We start from the raw sequence: 17,224 nt of genomic DNA, 5'->3' as shown, positions 1-17,224 counted from the left end.
GAACACCGATACCACGTGACGATGACGTAGACGAAACCAGGAAGTGCGGAAGAGGGCGAAGCGACCGAAACAGAAGCTCAAGTCTCAACAACTTTTTTTCTTTTCTTTAGCCGTTTTGGTGTCAGAAGAAGCAGCAGCTGAAGATGCCGAGCATGGAGAGTATCCTTCAGAGCGGTGGGAAGGCGGGAGGGCTGCGGGGAACCGAGGGGGAAGGCTGGGGCTTAAACCTGCCAGAGCAACACGGTAGCCTCCAAACGAGGACATTTATCAGTCACAGATGTTTGAAACGTTACTGCCTGCGTTAGAAAGCGATGGAAGGTTGACCGGTTGTTCTGTTTAAAAGGTTAAACATTGATGAAACTCTTCAGGGGTCTTTCATCTTTGCCTGAGATGCGTTCAAGGCCTCAGAGCTAACATCGGTAAACAGAACAACGACTGAATCATTTGGTTTCTGCGATACTTTCTCCTAAAAAAAAGTTATGTGATCAACTGACACCACTTTTAGTCTCCTAAGATGTTTTTTTAAGCCATCTTTTCTGGGAAATCAGTGTAAAGGTGTTTAAACTATATGTTTACCATAACTAGGCTAAAAGTAAACACTGTGTCTTCATTTGTCAGCTAATAACTCGCACATAGCTTGGATATAAATACTACCCAGTTACCATCCAGTTATTCTGATATTATTTAGCTGATATTTAAAGTTTTTCAGGATAAATGTCTGGATCCTTCTTTACTTTTACTCTTTTATTCTGATCGTTATTAATCAATAATAATAAATAGATCGGCTGTTTTGTCCAACTATTTGTTTATCGCCTAATCAGTGCTCTTTGTGGACAGACTACGTACGTCATGCTGTGACCGTACTCAGAGCTGAATGACGTCATAATGGATGGTATAGGGAAAAAAATTGAAAGTTGGGGGATTTTCAAATATTTCTTAATAGTAAATCAGAAATGTTCCCATAAAATTCTGATTTCAGTCTGATCTCTGAATGAAATAATAATAATTAATGAAAATATAGAAAATTTTCAAACATCGTGGATATGCTGGTGAGGATTCTCAGTCATCCAGGTCATAGTCATTCTAAAAATATTTCAAATGCAATCCACTGGACTTTGTTTCCAAGTTTGAAGACGTTTCGCTTCCCATCCAGGAAGCTTTTTCAATTCAAAATGTCAGAATTAGCGTTGAGTTCGAGGCTTTATAGAGTGGACCAAACGCCATACAGGGGACCAAAACACCCTGTCTGTTCAGCCAGGCCAACAATTCCCCCTAACAACTAGCCTGTCGTAGTCCTACTCAATTCTAGTCAGAATATGAGTCTGATACTGCTCCATAGAGCTGTGATTATGGGGCGTGTTTCGATCGAACCAGAAAAAAAAATGCCTCTGCACTCAATTGGATAGAGCTACAACCAATAAGAGCAACGGAGTGCGTGACGTATGTTAAGCCACGCATAGTTGTTGTCAACAAAAATCAAAGCCTTGATGATGAGCCTTGATCACATTTCTCTGTTCCTCTTTTAAAATTAAATTGCTGTCGATATCTTCTAGAACAGACCTAATAGCAGAATCTACTCACCTCAACTCTCCGGCAGCAGCCATTGTTGTGGTCACCCAAGCGCGCTTTGGTCACTGTGGTTGATCACGTTACTGATCATCTGTCCATCATCGTATAAAGCCCGCCCTGACAATTTGATTGGATCGCCAGAGAGTGGGCGATCATACTCACGCTACTATGGAGCAATACCAGACCGAACTTCCCGACCTCAAACCTTGTGGGCGGGATTAAGTTCGGAATGGCACCCAGGCTACCTAACAACCCCCTTCAGAGACATAGACAGGTTTTGGTTATTGTAGGCTAACAAAGAAATCAAATGACCCCCATTCCGAAGGGGCGGACCCGTTCATCTGGTTCAATTTGCATGTTTCTAAGCCAAAACAAGCCTTTGTTTTGGTCCACTCTATAGATCCTCGAACTCAACGTTCTTTCTGACATTTTAAATTGAAAAAGCTTCCTTGATGGGAACTGAAACTTCTTCAAACTTGGAAACAAAGTCCAATGGATTGTTTTTTAACTTTTTTTTGGAATATCATGGCTGTACAATTCTATCTATACATGCAGTACCCTATAATATCCGGGAATGTCACCATAACAACATGACTTATTTAAAAAAGACAAGGATTGAACTTTTTCTTTCTACTTTGTGATCACAAATAAAATAGATCTCAGGATATGACTCTTCTCTATAGCTACCTCGAAACATTTTAATCTCATAATTTTTTATTTAGTCAACAAGATTTTTTTCTTAGAAAACATTCCTTCTGGTTTAGTTTCACCTTCTTACTCTATCAGAGATTTTATAAATTAAACAATGCGATCCACTCAATTTAAAGAAACAGCTTAGAAAACCTAAAGGCGCTGAAATGCAATGATTAGCTAACTAATCAATGAAAAATATAAAATGAAGATTAAAAATCTATATAATACGTATGTATACATGTATATATAATTACATGTATACATACGTTCATTTTTAATGGTTTCCTCATCATCATTTAAAGACAACAAATAGGTTTGTTTTGTTTTTTTGATATAAATTTTTATTTCCTATAAATATTTTGCCTCCATCAGAAACTATTGTACATGTTCAGCTGCATAAATAACAGGAAGAAAAATGTAAAGTGGTTCTTTGATAGATTTTCACGTTAATTTATTTACTCTACAGAATCCAGCCTGAAAAATCTTTCTGCTTTGATTAACCAATCAAAGCATTGGTGCTGATTGGACGTTTTAATGATGTCATATTAAAGTAAGCGTTTATTACCGCAGGTTTGCTGCTATAAATTAAATAATAATAATATAGTGCATGCTCTCCTGGAGCTCAAAGGAAGTTGTAGCAGAGCGAGAAGGGAGGAACCATAGGCTGCAGGCAGTCTGAAACGGAGGGGGGCGGATACCGAGGATGTGGGATGTCGGGGTCAGGGAAATGCAGTTAAATTTAGAAATAATGATTAATAGTTCAAGATCCAGAATAAAAAAACCTGAATAATATCTGATTTCATGAGAGGTGAGACTAGAACAGGGCTGGGTATAAAGTCTGGATGTTGGTGTTCAGTGAAGAGGACCTCGAGCTGCCGAGGCGTTTACATGTAACTGTTAAGTTGATGGATGCGTGGGTAAGCATCCTTATTAATGCTGATATCAGTGACAGCACTGCTGGGAAAGAAGGCTATGAATTTGATTGATTGGTCGGTGATTGATTGATTAAATTATTGACTTAAAATTCAAGCTGATTTAATCTAAGCTTAGCAGAGAAATGGTATTCAGGTTTTAGAGCTGTCGTTCATGTTGTAGCATCGAGAATGAAGTTAAATCCAGTTATATCCCTCAGTGACATCTATCTGATCGGGTGGATATTTGATGTCCAGTCCCTGCTTTAAGTGGCCCGCTGCTCTTAATGCCACGACTGTAGACAGATGTTGTCCCTTTAATCAGCCTGGCCCTTTAGAGGAGGATTATAAAGAATATTATCTCTGTTTTTGTTGTTCTGTATCTTCCTATTTTCTTCCTATAACCTGGTGATGAATGAAGATAATAACTTTTATCCTGACAAAAGGGGAACTCTGCTTAAACTAATATGATTCCTGAAAGAGATGAAACTAATCATTAGCATCTATATCTGATAGCATCATAGTATTGGTTGGAAAATGGAGCAATATCCACATATAGGGTTTAAACCTGAACATCATCCTGCTTTGCTTTCTGGTAGTTCTGTGGTTCTACCAGTAGATGGCGCCACATCTGTTCATGTCTGCTTAGACCTGGAATTACACTTAGGCTCCAAAAGGGTCTGAACACCATCAGGACAGACGCTTGGTGAATAAAACAGGATTTAATCAGGATCAGGTGGTTTTTGGTCTTTTTGTAGAGGAATATAACAGGACAACAAAACATTAAATGTTGCAGTGACTCATAGGTTATTTTTTTTAAACAAGTATCTACTGTAGAGGTCTGTCTTGCTCTGAATCTGCAGAAGCCTCTGACTGAAGACACTCTCTTGTTGTTTAACAATCTGATGAAGAGAATGCTCACTATTGTCCACAACTTTCTTCTCTTATTGAATAATTCTTCTTTGTGAAATAATCTACAGAGGTTCTAGAGGAGTTACTCATTTGAGTTTCACAGTCTTTTATTAAATCTCTGTCTGCTGGTATGGTCAGAAAGTCTAGCAGAGTTACGCTTGGGTTCTTTGAGGCTCAAATTTCTTCTTCCTCTCACTTCTCTTTGCTCCCGCTCTGCATCCCTGGTGTTTCATTTTCAACTCAGCTGGTACTTGCGGAGATAATTGAAGTATTGTTTCAGCTTTAGAGATGGTAAAGAGCTGCTCCTGGGTGTAAAAAAAAAAAAATCAACTTGCTATGGTTGCTGTGGTTACGCACCATAACATGTATCCAAAAAGTTTCACAGTATTCATCAACAGAGGCGAAAAACATCAGAAAAAAGAAACTCTGATCCAAAAATTGAGCAATCAAACTTCTCTTAAAAAGAATAACAAGGCAAGCTAGCAGAGCTACTCCAACCTGCAGCCACTTTAAGCAACACTATTCTAAAATATGCCTTTGACTGAGAATACTGTTTTTCTTCTGAAGCTGTTTAAGTTTGCATCGGCCTCCTCTGCAGATTAAACTGTTTATGCTCATGTATGATCCGTTCAGGTTTTAGTTGTTGATGGTTTTATATATTCTGCAAAAATGACACAAAGAAAGGCTTGAAGCACGTCAGCATAAACAGGAGGGCTGCACCCGTCAATGAAGCTAGTATAAACTTTATGCATTTGAAATAAATTGCTAGAAGAAAAACATATAGAAAATATAAAACACAAACTTACTTTTAATTATTGATATATAAACCCATTTATGAGTGTTTTTCATGTTCAGGGTGGAGACGATGCTCGACTGAGGGGTTTGGTTCCTTTGCTTCTTGTTGTTCCTCCTTAACTTCTCCTCTCAGAAAATCTCTTCAATCTAAAGTTTGCAGCCAAAGAGCTCCAGAGAAACGCAAAGAAATGTGACAAAGAGGAAAAAGTTGAGAAGGCCAAAGTGAAGAAGGTAGGTGGCGTTTGTCCCGCTGCGCCGGCCGTGGATGTCAGAGGATTTCACCGAAGCTCTCCTTTGTCTGCAGGCCATCCAGAAGGGGAACATGGAGGTGGCCCGGATCCACGCGGAGAACGCCATCAGACAGAAGAACCAGTCGGTGAACTTCCTGAGGATGAGCGCTCGGGTTGACGCGGTGGCGGCGAGGGTCCAAACGGCGGTCACCATGAACCAGGTACGGCGTGTTTTGACCTCCTGTCAGTGGCTGATCCACCTGCGGCTTTTAATGGCTTCCCTCTCATAGGTCACTAAATCCATGGCTGGAGTGGTGAAAGGCATGGACGCCACCCTGAAGAGCATGAACCTGGAGAAGGTATGGGGCGGGGCGGGGGGCGTGTTTTCACCTTTGGACAGGTCGTCAGGCTTTAAAGCGTCCCGCTTCTCTTCCTTTAGATCTCAGCTCTCATGGACAAATTCGAGCATCAGTTTGAAACTCTGGACGTTCAGACGGCCCAGATGGAGGACACCATGAGCAGCACCACCACGCTCACCACGCCTCAGGTGACTTCCTCTTCTCAGCTCCTTCTGCTGCTCCGTTTCAGAACCATTTGCTTCAATCCAACCTGTTCCATGTGTGTTTCAGAACCAAGTGGATTCGTTGCTGCATGAGATGGCAGATGAAGCAGGGTAACCTTCCTCTTTCCAGTCCTTAACCCCCACAGATCAGTGTTTAATGGTCAAGCTTTAAACGTTCAGTTGAGGAAATCTGGACGGGAAGTTTTCCAGAAGACGTTTCTCCTCTCATCCAAGAGGCTCTTTAGTTGGATAAAAGGCGAAACATCTTCTTGAAAACTTTCCGTCCAGTTGACTAAACTGAACGTTTGAAAGAATGAAAGATAGTTTATTGGCCTGTAAGTTAAGTGTTTTGGTCAGTCTAATGGGTTAAATGGTTAATATTTGGTTTCTGTTCAGTTTGGACCTGAACATGGAGCTCCCCCAAGGACAGACCGGATCAGTGGGTACCAGCGTAGCCTCTGCAGAACAGGTACCGCTGCATGACTGCTTTAAAAAAAAAAAACCTTTATTCTCCTGAACATGGAGCCAAATTAAAGCCGCTCTCTCTTCTGTTCTTAGGACGAACTCTCCCATAGGCTCGCCAAGCTCCGAGACCAGATGTAAAGAATCTGTGCTGTGGAGCAGAACCGGAACCCAGAGCTCTACTGATACACACTACCTGAATATAAACATGTTTTCCCTCTTTGTTTTTTTACATATTCTGTGTGGTGAGCAGCGACTGTCATGAATAATCTCCTCCTAAAGCTAACGGCTCCTCTCGGTGTTTCATTTCCAGCTTTATAATGTTTACTAAATTAGAAACTGAAATCAGAAAGGTTTTAATAGAATAAAAGGTTTGATTCTGGAGGAAAAGGAATATTTATAAACCCTTCAAATATAATCCCAACAGGAAAAAGGAGATTTATGAGTTTTTATTTATCTTTCATTTTCAGAAATGCTCTCCAGGTTTTGTATAAAAGTGGGACGTGTTTCGCGTTGATCTTTACCCCTTCCATTGATGAACTGACCTCTTTTCTGATTGATTGTTTTCTTTGTGGTGAAGGAGGTCCTGGGAGGTTTCGTCGCCTTTCAAGGGTTTCCTCTCATTGTTTGGGAAGGGTTCAAATTAAGAGAACAAACAATAAAGTTTTATAATACTCAGATAAACTATGTCTGCCTCTTTTTTTAAAAGCGATCCACTTTTGGAAGGAAAAATCCCGCCAAATACAGAGGAAATACATTTTTAGTTTAAAGCACTATTTTAGAATCAGACTCAGTAGAGGAAGCTTGATACCTACAGAATAAAACCATATTTAAAGAGTGGTTCTGTTATGTTTTTACTTATCTTAAATCTAAACTCTTCTGTTTATAGAAAACTTTCAGACATGTTTCTGATTCCTTTCCTACATCCACACAATGTCAGTTTTTCCCCCTTCCTATTAACATATTAAGTTCAAATATGTTTAGTCTTTTTGTTTTTTTTTGGCTGCAGTCAAACATTTGATCCGTTGATGAGCATCACCTCCATCAGACATGATCTGTCCTGCAGACAGACAAACCAATGCTGGGCCCAGTTCCTCCACTCAGTCCCAGCAAGAAAGTCATCTTTATTTTTTCCTTTAATCTCACGTTGAGTCAGATCCCTCTAATTCTGTCCATACTTCGTTACCCTGCTGTGTTTTAAAAAGTCAGTTTCTTTGTGAATATAAACTCCTGCTGTTTTTGCAAATTATAAAGCTCTTTCATATTCAGCCTCATCCACAAAGTCTAGTTTGTTCTTATTTCCCCTCTTAGTCAGAACTGAAGCTCCTCTTCTATTTTTTCTGTGGATGACTACACTTTCTTTTTATTCATCTATCTCTCTGTTTATTTATTTCTATACTTGTATGTTTTTAAGATATAGATAATAGTGTTTTGCTCATTTGGAGCAATGTATTCAATTGTCTTTTTCCTCCTTACTGGTCAAATAAAGTGCTGCGGTTTGGAAGAGGGAATGGCTCATTTAAAACAACATGCACAAATTAATTATGACCACAGCCGAACCAGATTGCTTTAACTACTTCCTATTGATACGTTTATCTATGATTTAACCAAAAGACCTTCATTAAGTTTACTTTTAAATGAAATCAAGACTTTAATATGAAGATCATGAATGGAGTTTCTGGATTTCTGATGGAAATTAAGAACATTTAAATCTGTGACTTAATAAAGAACATGATAAGGGAAATATTAGTTTACTTCTGTTGTATAAACGATGATGCGAAGGAAAGATGAAGTGTTCCTCCATTTATTGACCTCTTCAACTAAAGGTCTGTCTTTCAAATGAAGGAAAACCGTTTTCAACCAAATCTGAATTTCAGGAATTTACAAAGAGGATCTTCAACAAAATAATATCAAAATATTACTTCCAACTTCAAGAGAATATAACAAGTAAAAGTACATGTACACATAAATAGATAAAATGAACTAATATGTATTTTTAAGTGTCTTTGAATACAGTTTTCTTAACACATTCCCAAAAATACATTTGAATACGTATAGTAATGAGGCTGTTGGTGCAAAAAGAAAAACAAAATGGAAAAAATATAACAAAAAGATCAGCTTATGAGTCATTTTTTTTTTCTATTTAACGTCCAGAAAAAAAGGGATCCAAGCGAATCTCAGTGAAACATTATTTTCTCAAAGTCTTTCATTTAATCTAACAGTACATGAACAACTGATCTTACAGTAATGTCTCAAACAAAAGAAAAGCAAACAAAAGTCCTGCAGTTTACTAAAAAAAGAAACTCAGACCAATAAATAAATCATACAATACAATACATCGACTAAATAATAAGTCTTTTCCTGATGTGTTTGTCTGGTTAAAATCCTCTCCTAGCATTTGAATAAAGTTATTATTAAAATTTTCACCTTAATCTGATCTATAAAACTCATCCACTGTGGACTACAGTCAGCCTGTCAGACGCTACTGAGGGATTACAGTGTTTGGGTCGTCATGTGACGCTGGCGTAAACAGGAAGCAGCTGATTTTTTTCCCCCCTCTCAGTGATGTGTGTTACTGTGTCCTTTAGGAGTAATATCTCTGTGTCTCTGGGCTTCCCTGGACACCAGTAGCCGCTAAGGCCTTTAGAGGTAAGGGTGAAACACGATACCAAACTTTAAACAGCACAGCTTAGCCGTTAACTTTGGTAGCCTAGCATCGTTAGCATGATTAGCATTAGCTAAAGTGAGCAGCCGGAGCCAAACACACAAATTTAATTAACTTAGTCGGTGAGATTATTTAATTTACTTGTTTATAGAGTATAGTTTGTCCGATCTGATGTTTTAACGGTGGGATTGTTTTATTGCGGAAGTAGGAGCGGAGTGAAACTGCTCCGCAGGAGAAACAAACCCAAGTCATCTGACCTGCAGCTCAGAGGAACCTCCAGCATCGTGTCTCCTCAGGGTTATGTCCAGCTCAGCCATGAAGAAAAAGGTGAAGCTGCTTTCCTCACCTCTCATTAGCAGGGCTGTCAACTCTCACCCATTGGGAGTGAGACTCACCCATCTCAGTGTCTTCACTCTCACTCCATATTCCCAATTTCTCACACTAATAATCTCCCTTTGGAAATTAGGAGTAATTAAACCAACACAAAAATTTTTAATTCTTAAAGCTTCCAGGTTTGCCTCTCTATGGAAGCCCGTTTCCGCCACTCTGTAAAAAAAAACAAAAAAAAACTACCTCAATATAATGAGATACTATCTCATTATATTGAGTTACTATATCATTATAATGAGATAGTATCTCATTATAATGAGATACTATCTCATTATATTGAGATAGTATCTCAATATAATGAGATAGTAACTCAATATAATGAGATAGTATCTCATTATAATGAGATAGTATCTCATTATATTGAGTTACTATCTCATTATATTGAGATACTATCTCATTATAATGAGATACTATCTCATTATAATGAGATACTATCTCATTATATTGAGATACTATCTCATTATATTGAGTTACTATCTCATTATATTGAGATACTATCTCATTATAATGAGATACTATCTCATTATAATGAGATACTATCTCATTATATTGAGTTACTATCTCATTATATTGAGATACTATCTCATTATAATGATATAGTAACTCAATATAATGAGATACTATCTCATTATATTGAGTTACTATCTCATTATAATGAGATACTATCTCATTATATTGAGTTACTATCTCATTATATTGAGATAGTTTTTTTTTTTTTTTTTTTTTTTTTTACAGAGTGGCGGAAACGGGCTTCCATACCTCTCAAACCCATAGGAGCCATTGCATTTTATTTTTCAAAAGATCAGCCACTAAATAAAAGACCAACCACATTCAGAGGGGATGTGCAGAACAGCTCACTTATCCTGGATTCATAGAGAAGAAACCACAGGGATTTTTTTCTTTTGTTATTACTTATCTTATTCATTTATCTTTATTTTTGTCCATTGAATATGTTTGAAAACTTAATTTCCATCAAACCTTCCAAACTGAAACATCCAGAGAAGTGCTGTCTTCTATAATGGTGAGATTTTATCAAATCTACAGCCTCCTAGAAGGTCTGAATTGTTTAACCGTTTTGTCAATTGTAAAAAAAAAAAAAAAAAACTAATAAGATAATAACTTAAGATTTTTAATCCTTCGCCTATTACCAAATATTCATACACAGTGTAGTTTGCATAGGTTTCAATTGCACTGGTTCCTGTATCAGTGCCAGTAATGCAGTAATAGCTTATTAGTTCCCCATTATTTACTTGAGCTGCAGAGAATAATTAATGAACAAAGTTGTGAAATTCTTAAAGTATATTTAAGATGCAAGTATTTTAGTTGGGCACATTCTGCTTTACTGCAATTCTCTAAAAAATAACCAGAATGTAGAAAATAATGTATATTGTGAGGAAAACGTTCCACATAATTACAGATCATTACTACTCACTGTGCTATAAAAAGTCCACATTTTGACACTTTGTTTCAGTTAAATCCTCTAAAAACCTCCAACCTATAGCTGCACCTGTCCTCATCTAACCCTGACAAGGTTTCCTGTCCAAACTATTTCAAAATCTCACTCCAAGGTTTGGTGAAAATTTGGCAGCCCTGCTTTAGTTTTACTCTCATCTTTCTTTTCAATATGAAGTCTTTACCTTCTGTTGTTGGCTTCACATAAACACCCAGCTGACATTTAAACAGACCAGACTGCCTCAGCACTTTATGTAAACACTCCATAGACAGTTGGGTTCTCCAGTGTAAATGTCTAATGCTGTTTATCTTCCATAATTTTCTCATAATGATGTTTTCCGGTTTCTAGGTTTTACTGATGGGGAAGAGCGGGTCTGGAAAGACCAGCATGAGGTCCATCATCTTTGCAAATTACATAGCTCGAGACACGCGCCGCCTTGGAGCTACAAGTAAGATAAAACTCAAATTATTTAACACTTAAACATTAGTAGCTGATGTTTTACCAATTGAAATGAAATAAATGTCCTGTTTCCTCCAGTTGATGTGGAGCACTCCCACGTTCGCTTTCTGGGCAACCTGGTCCTAAACCTGTGGGACTGTGGAGGGTAAGGCCTAAAGTCTTGCTGTCCTTTGCAACATTTGACCCCCCCTCCACTGTTAGTTTAAAAACTACATTAATTTCATCCTTTTTTACCCACCAGGCAAGACACCTTCATGGAGAATTATTTTACGAGCCAGAGGGACAACATTTTCCGAAACGTCGAGGTCCTCATTTATGTGTTTGACGTCGAGAGCCGTGAGCTGGAGAAAGACATGCACTACTACCAGTCCTGCCTGGAGGCCATCTTGCAGAACTCCCCCGACGCCAAAGTCTTCTGTCTGGTTCACAAAATGGACCTGGTTCAGGAGGACCAGAGGGATCTGGTGAGCTTTAGACAACGCTTCCAGCTTCTGTTGCGTTGTCGGTACTTTCTGCCAATCTAACAACTGAAGTAAACGTAAAGAAATGGCAGATGTGTCTCTAATCACCACCGTTCTGGTCAAGTTTGTCTTTTATTTGACTTCATCGCACAGCTGAACTTCACCCATTTAGCATTTTTCTTACAGTCAACTGTAACATTGAGTGTTTTTTAGGGAGGTGAAAAACATTAAACCTCTGGAGACAGAATCAGTGAGATGATCAAATCAAGCTAACAGGCAGATAAAACAGATCAAAACAGCGAGGAATTACAGTGATCAATCAAGGATTGTTTAGATGAGATTAGAAAGGAGACACTGGAGATAACGGCTATATAAGATTAGTAAAACAGCAATAAAATAATAAAATATAACCATATAATAGAACAGTTTTTACAGTTGAAATAAGATGATAATCATAAGATAAGAAAGGTTATAAAAAAAAAGTCAGACTGAGGAGATGTGAAAGCTTTACTTTCAAAAACATCTAAACTCTCAGCAGGTCCTCAGGACGCCTGTTTCATGAGAACTGAGGGTTCTGCAGGGACTGCATGACAGAAACAGTCTGATGGGGAGGAAATTAGAGACTATAGAAGGAATCTGATGTGAAGCGGATTCATCTACAACTTAAGCTCTAAAATTCTGCTTCAAAGGTACTTCCTACGTTCTGAGAGTTTAGTTGATGAAGAACCTAAGGTGGGTCTGTTTTCACACAGAACCAGGTATCAGTCTGCAAAGCAGCTGGTAGAGGATGATTTTATAGGTGGACCAACAGCCAGCAGAACCAGGTTAGAACCAGTCAAAAGCCTACAGCTGTGAAGCAAAAATAATTATTTTTTTTTTAAGCAAGCTGGAACAGAAAGCTGTTATTAAGGTTTAATAGGTAACTCCAATTCATCAGAGATGTCCATTTATAGGTCTATCTCTAAGCTAACATTTATTTCAAAAGTGTTCTCTCAGCTTAAACCTCATCTGGAGGAACATGACCTCCTTGAAATATTTCAGTCTTGGTTTAAGGCTCCTCATAGCACTGAATCAGAATTGCTAAGTTTTAATGATATTCTGTCAACCTGCGACTCTGGTAGCTTTTAGTTCTGCTTGATCTGATGATTCAGGTCTGAATCATTTAGCAGGGATCCAGCACACCGGATTATATCTGATCAACAGTCTAAGTCTATCCTACGGAGTCCAACAAGGCTCACTTTTAGGGCCCCTTTTCTCTGTATTTGCTGCCATTCGGTTCCATACTAAGAAGACATGGAATTGATTTCCATTTTTACACTGATGATTGCCAAATCTATTTGCCCCTAAAGCAGGGAGATGGTTTTTCAGTGAAGTCCTCATTGAACTGTTTAGACATTAAAGCCTAGTTGGTCCTACATTTTTTCATTTCAATGAGAAGAGAACGGAGGTTATAGTGTTTGGACCTAGTGACTCCACTGCTATAGACCTAGGACCCCTGACACCATGTTTTAAGATGGACAGTGATTTAAATTGATTTAAGTTGTCAGATCTTACTTTTATCAGTTAAGACAATTGGCAAAACTAAAACCTTTACTGCATGGCAGCCTTTTGAAACAGTTATCCCTGCTTTTATTTCATCTCGCAGTGTCAGGTTTTACTGTCTTGTTTACAGCTGGTGCAAAACGAAGCTGCTGGTCTTCTAACTGGAACTCCAAAGTATGATCGCATCACTCCTTGCCGTTTGTTGGGAGTCACACTGATAGTGTAGGTTAGGAGAGTTAGTGGTGAGGAGGCGGTTCGGGATGCAGTCAGTCTGTCAGGGAATGACTCTGGACCTGCAGCTTTATGCTTATGAAATCGTATAACATCAACATTCTGCTTTTGGTGCAAAGAAAAGAAGAAAAAAAAAGAAAAATCCTTATATTCGTCAAAAAGAATCTCTATTGTGCCAAAAGCATTGAGCCCTGTTTACATTAGGAATCCCAAACTCTGTCAGGTTGGAGGGTGCGCTACTGATCTGCATTTTCTGATCCTTTCAATAGGTGTGGACTTTGACTAGGCCACTCTAATACATGGAGCTCCTGAGTTTCATCTCAGGCTGTTTGTTTATGGCTTTTGTTCTGCTTGAAGGAGACCTTTTGTGTCTTCTCTCTCTGGAGAGCTTCTGCTCCCTTCACAAGAAAGCTGCTTTTTTTTTTTTTTTTAAACCCGTGAAATGTTGTTCAGATCAAGGTTTTTGTTAACAGTCTGGTTTCTAAAGGAAATGCATCCTCTCTGCTTCTTCAGATCTTTAAGGAGCGTGAAGAAGATCTGAAGAGGCTATCCAGACCTTTAGCTTGCACATGCTTCAGGACGTCAATCTGGGACGAAACCTTGTACAAGGTAAGTCAACCCAGCAGGTTTATTCAAACAGTAAAGGGGGCTCTGTTGGTAAACACCTGGTTCTGGTTTCTTTGCAGGCCTGGTCCAGCATAGTTTATCAGCTCATCCCAAACGTCCAGCAGCTGGAGACCAACCTGAGAAATTTTGCACAGATCATAGAAGCAGATGAAGTCCTTCTCTTTGAGAGAGCCACCTTCCTGGTGAGAGACAGCGCCACCTCATTCCATTAGATCAGGACTGTGGAAGGTAAAATGTTCTGATGGCGCTGTGCGATCTGCTCCTGCAGGTGATCTCCCATTACCAGTGCAAAGAGCAGCGCGACGCTCACAGGTTCGAGAAGATCAGTAACATCATCAAACAGTTCAAGCTCAGCTGTAGGTGAGTTGACCTGGAAACGGATCTGTCAAACGTTTTCTACCTCCCCAGGATCTCTGTGATTTCATATCTGTCCTGTGATTCCAGTAAACTGGCTGCTTCCTTCCAAAGTATGGAAGTTAGAAACTCCAACTTCGCCGCCTTTATTGACGTCTTCACCTCCAACACTTACGTCATGGTGATCATGTCGGACCCCTCTATCCGTGAGTAGTGTGGATGTGCTTCAGTTTATTCCACTGACGTTAGAGATCAAACTTAAATGGGAGGAAAAGCAGGCCTGGTTTTTAAAAAGAAAGGGTGACCATGGAGGAGCTGCAGCCCCACGGGTCAGGTGGAGGAATGTGATTAAAACCATCTAATCCACAGTCTCTGGGGATGTTCCTTCAGTTTTATTTTGTTGAAATAGAAATAGATATGAGACGCGAACCCAAACTACATTCATTCTTCCTGGTTTTAAGAAACAAATCAAATCCGTAACAAATATAGTGGTCATCGTTAGAATCCACTTCTTAAGCTCAAGATTAGGGAAAAAATGATGGAATAGTGACAAAATGAAAATAGTTGTTTGTTTTTTTTTACTTGAATTTTATTCTTTTTCAAAAGGTACAAATAATATCAAACAGAACAATTTGGGTGAATTTCTTCTACAGCATCCATCCAGTTTTTACCTGTTCTTGTTTGGACCATTTGCTGCTGCCAAAGAATTTAAAATAAATTGAGATCTTTTTTCTTAATCTCTGCTCCCATTACATTACCTATTCGGTGGCTGTATCCCAGTATCTTCTAAATTCTTTTCCCAACATTTTCCCAAATTTCAATGTGCATGACCCCCATCCTGTTCTCCTCACAGTCTCCAACAGGGTTAGATTAAAGACAGGGAAGCAGTTTTTATCTTTGGAGTAATAAAGAACCAGACTAAATGTATCCAACAGTAACTTTGCCAATTCCTAGAACTAGTAGGGTTAACCTGGGATTTACAGATAGATTCCCTCATGTCATCATTTATGCCCTCCTATAGTTCCTTCACCATTTGTCCCTATTATACAGTCTTGAGGTTTTCCTATTAACTATTATTCCTTTATACAGTTTTGATACCATTTTATTACTTTTGGTTTTATATGCATCACTTGTGCTCATTTTACCTGGGGGGGACTGGGCTTATCTCTTTTAAATAGTCGTCCCATACTTGAACATAAAAATGTTCCTTTTTTTTTTTCAAATCGAACTCCCACTGCAGAGTTTGGAAACTTAAAATTTGGCCTTTCTTGAGAAATTTGTCCATCCCTTTGATTTAAAATTCATTTAATCTGGACAGAAGAGCTTTTTAACTCACACTTCTAGTGTTAAATTACACCGCCCTTGGCTTTTATATTGGCAAACAATCAGTCCCACACTGGGGGTGAAAGTTGGCGATTAATGAATTAATCTCAAGTTAATTGATAAGAGGCCATTTTATTTTTTATCAGGAGGATCATTTCATAACATGGAGGGCTGCGTATGTTTTTAAAATATGCTGAATTAAAAAAGTAGTGCAATTTTTTAAAAGTATTTATTCCAGTTTTATTAGATTGACAGAATAAACAAAAACTGTTTTCTTACACATCTTTAAACGTATTTATAAAATATAAAAAAGAAGAAACTATTAGGATAATTTAATAAGAGGAGTAAAATATGTGAAACTCTACTCATCTCCGATGAACAGATGATTCCATTTTTATTTTCTTGAGTCAAAGTTGTGCATGTTTCTGACTACCACCATGTTTGTTTATAAGAGCCTGAAAGTTTCCACCTAGAACAACTCATGTCTGTGATCTGCTTCCTAAAACACGTTCAAACGTCTTTGTCATCCTGTCGGTTCCATCATTTCTGGTGACAAATGTGGTGGAAAAAAAGGACGCCACACGTCCCAGTAAATGACACTTTAGGCACGCTTTCCTTCAGCAGCCAAAGGGAAGGTTAGTGAGAGACGACGAATGAAAATCAGAGGTTCACCTTCATCAGAGCAAATTGGTCAGAATGGCCTAGTCAAAGCACAGACCTGAGTTAATTACCACTCTTCCTCCAGCTAGAATGAAGAAAATCAGTTTGGTCATCAGGAAGAAGTTCTTTGATGGTTTCAAAGATCTGATGTTTTCTGGTTTAATGTTAATTTTTTTTTTATCTTCACCAGCTTCTGCAGCGACTCTCATCAACATCCGTAACGCCAGGAAACACTTTGAGAAGCTGGAGCGGGTGGACGGGCCCAAACACAGCCTGCACATGAGGATGCGTTAATTCCTAGAGGAAACCTTCAGCCAATCACAGAGCGCAGACAGCATGGCGCAGCCTCCACGCTTTGATCTATCTAGATCTGTACAGCTCTGCATCGTTTCTGCTCTTTCTCTACGTTCAATCAACAGATATTTTTTGGGGGGCAGTATTGTTTTTGGTTTCTACAGGGATCAGAGGAACTGGTTCCACGTTCTGGATGATTCCAGCTTCGTCCAGCAGTTTAAACGATGTGTTCGCTGAGACGGCTGCCTTTCTTTTCACACTGTTGTATCCATTGGATTTCTGTAGTTTGGGCGGCGCGCTCCTGTGGCGCCGTTCCATTTTCAGCTGCCGTTTTTAAATTGTCACCTCAAATATAGATCTATTTACAAACCTGTGTTTGTGTATGACTGGTTTTTATTCTGTGGGATGTTTGTTTGTTTGCAGAGGTGGAAAATCCAGGTCCAGGAAGTAGAAATCCTGTACAGAGATCAGCTCCAACTGTTTGCATGTGCAGCTCCAGGAGGTTTTATTAAAATCATCTAGTTAAGTGAGCAGGAAGGAAACCTGGGCTGGATTTGTAACTCCCTGGACCTGGATGGTCCACCTAGAGGTGTTTCTTCAGATGGAACCACCATTTAAAGGCACAGAGCCA

General features: G+C 38.9%; 2 protein-coding genes across 5 annotated transcripts; both read left to right on the top strand.

The window, feature by feature from the left end:
* The first annotated feature begins 36 nt into the window (after positions 1-36).
* Positions 37-6,818, top strand: chmp1b (chromatin modifying protein 1B). The gene is made up of 8 exons (XM_038297116.1): positions 37-159; positions 5,014-5,111; positions 5,185-5,331; positions 5,401-5,469; positions 5,550-5,657; positions 5,740-5,783; positions 6,069-6,141; positions 6,231-6,818. The coding sequence occupies exons 1-8, from the start codon at positions 144-146 to the stop codon at positions 6,273-6,275; spliced, it is 600 nt and encodes a 199-aa protein (XP_038153044.1). The 5' UTR covers positions 37-143; the 3' UTR covers positions 6,276-6,818.
* A 1,807-nt stretch (positions 6,819-8,625) lies between these two features.
* On the top strand, positions 8,626-16,966 carry rraga (Ras-related GTP binding A). 4 transcript variants are annotated; one of them, XM_038297054.1, is made up of 10 exons: positions 8,626-8,783; positions 9,008-9,126; positions 10,991-11,090; positions 11,180-11,246; positions 11,343-11,565; positions 13,849-13,944; positions 14,022-14,144; positions 14,231-14,322; positions 14,407-14,522; positions 16,490-16,966. In XM_038297054.1, exons 2-10 carry the CDS (start codon positions 9,100-9,102, stop codon positions 16,591-16,593), a joined length of 948 nt encoding a protein of 315 aa, XP_038152982.1. In that variant the 5' UTR covers positions 8,626-8,783; positions 9,008-9,099; the 3' UTR covers positions 16,594-16,966. The 4 variants fall into 4 exon arrangements, with proteins under 4 accessions (XP_038152982.1, XP_038152991.1, XP_038152996.1 ...); XM_038297063.1 differs by having other exon boundaries at positions 8,628-8,783; positions 9,005-9,126; XM_038297068.1 differs by having other exon boundaries at positions 8,646-8,783; positions 8,983-9,126.
* Positions 16,967-17,224: the final 258 nt, after the last annotated feature.

Source organism: Cyprinodon tularosa, unplaced genomic scaffold (genome assembly GCF_016077235.1).
Source record: "Cyprinodon tularosa strain WSP-4 unplaced genomic scaffold, ASM1607723v1 ctg110, whole genome shotgun sequence".
NCBI classification, from domain to species: Eukaryota; Metazoa; Chordata; class Actinopteri; order Cyprinodontiformes; family Cyprinodontidae; genus Cyprinodon; species Cyprinodon tularosa.
This window is presented reverse-complemented; position numbering and strand designations above follow the sequence as displayed.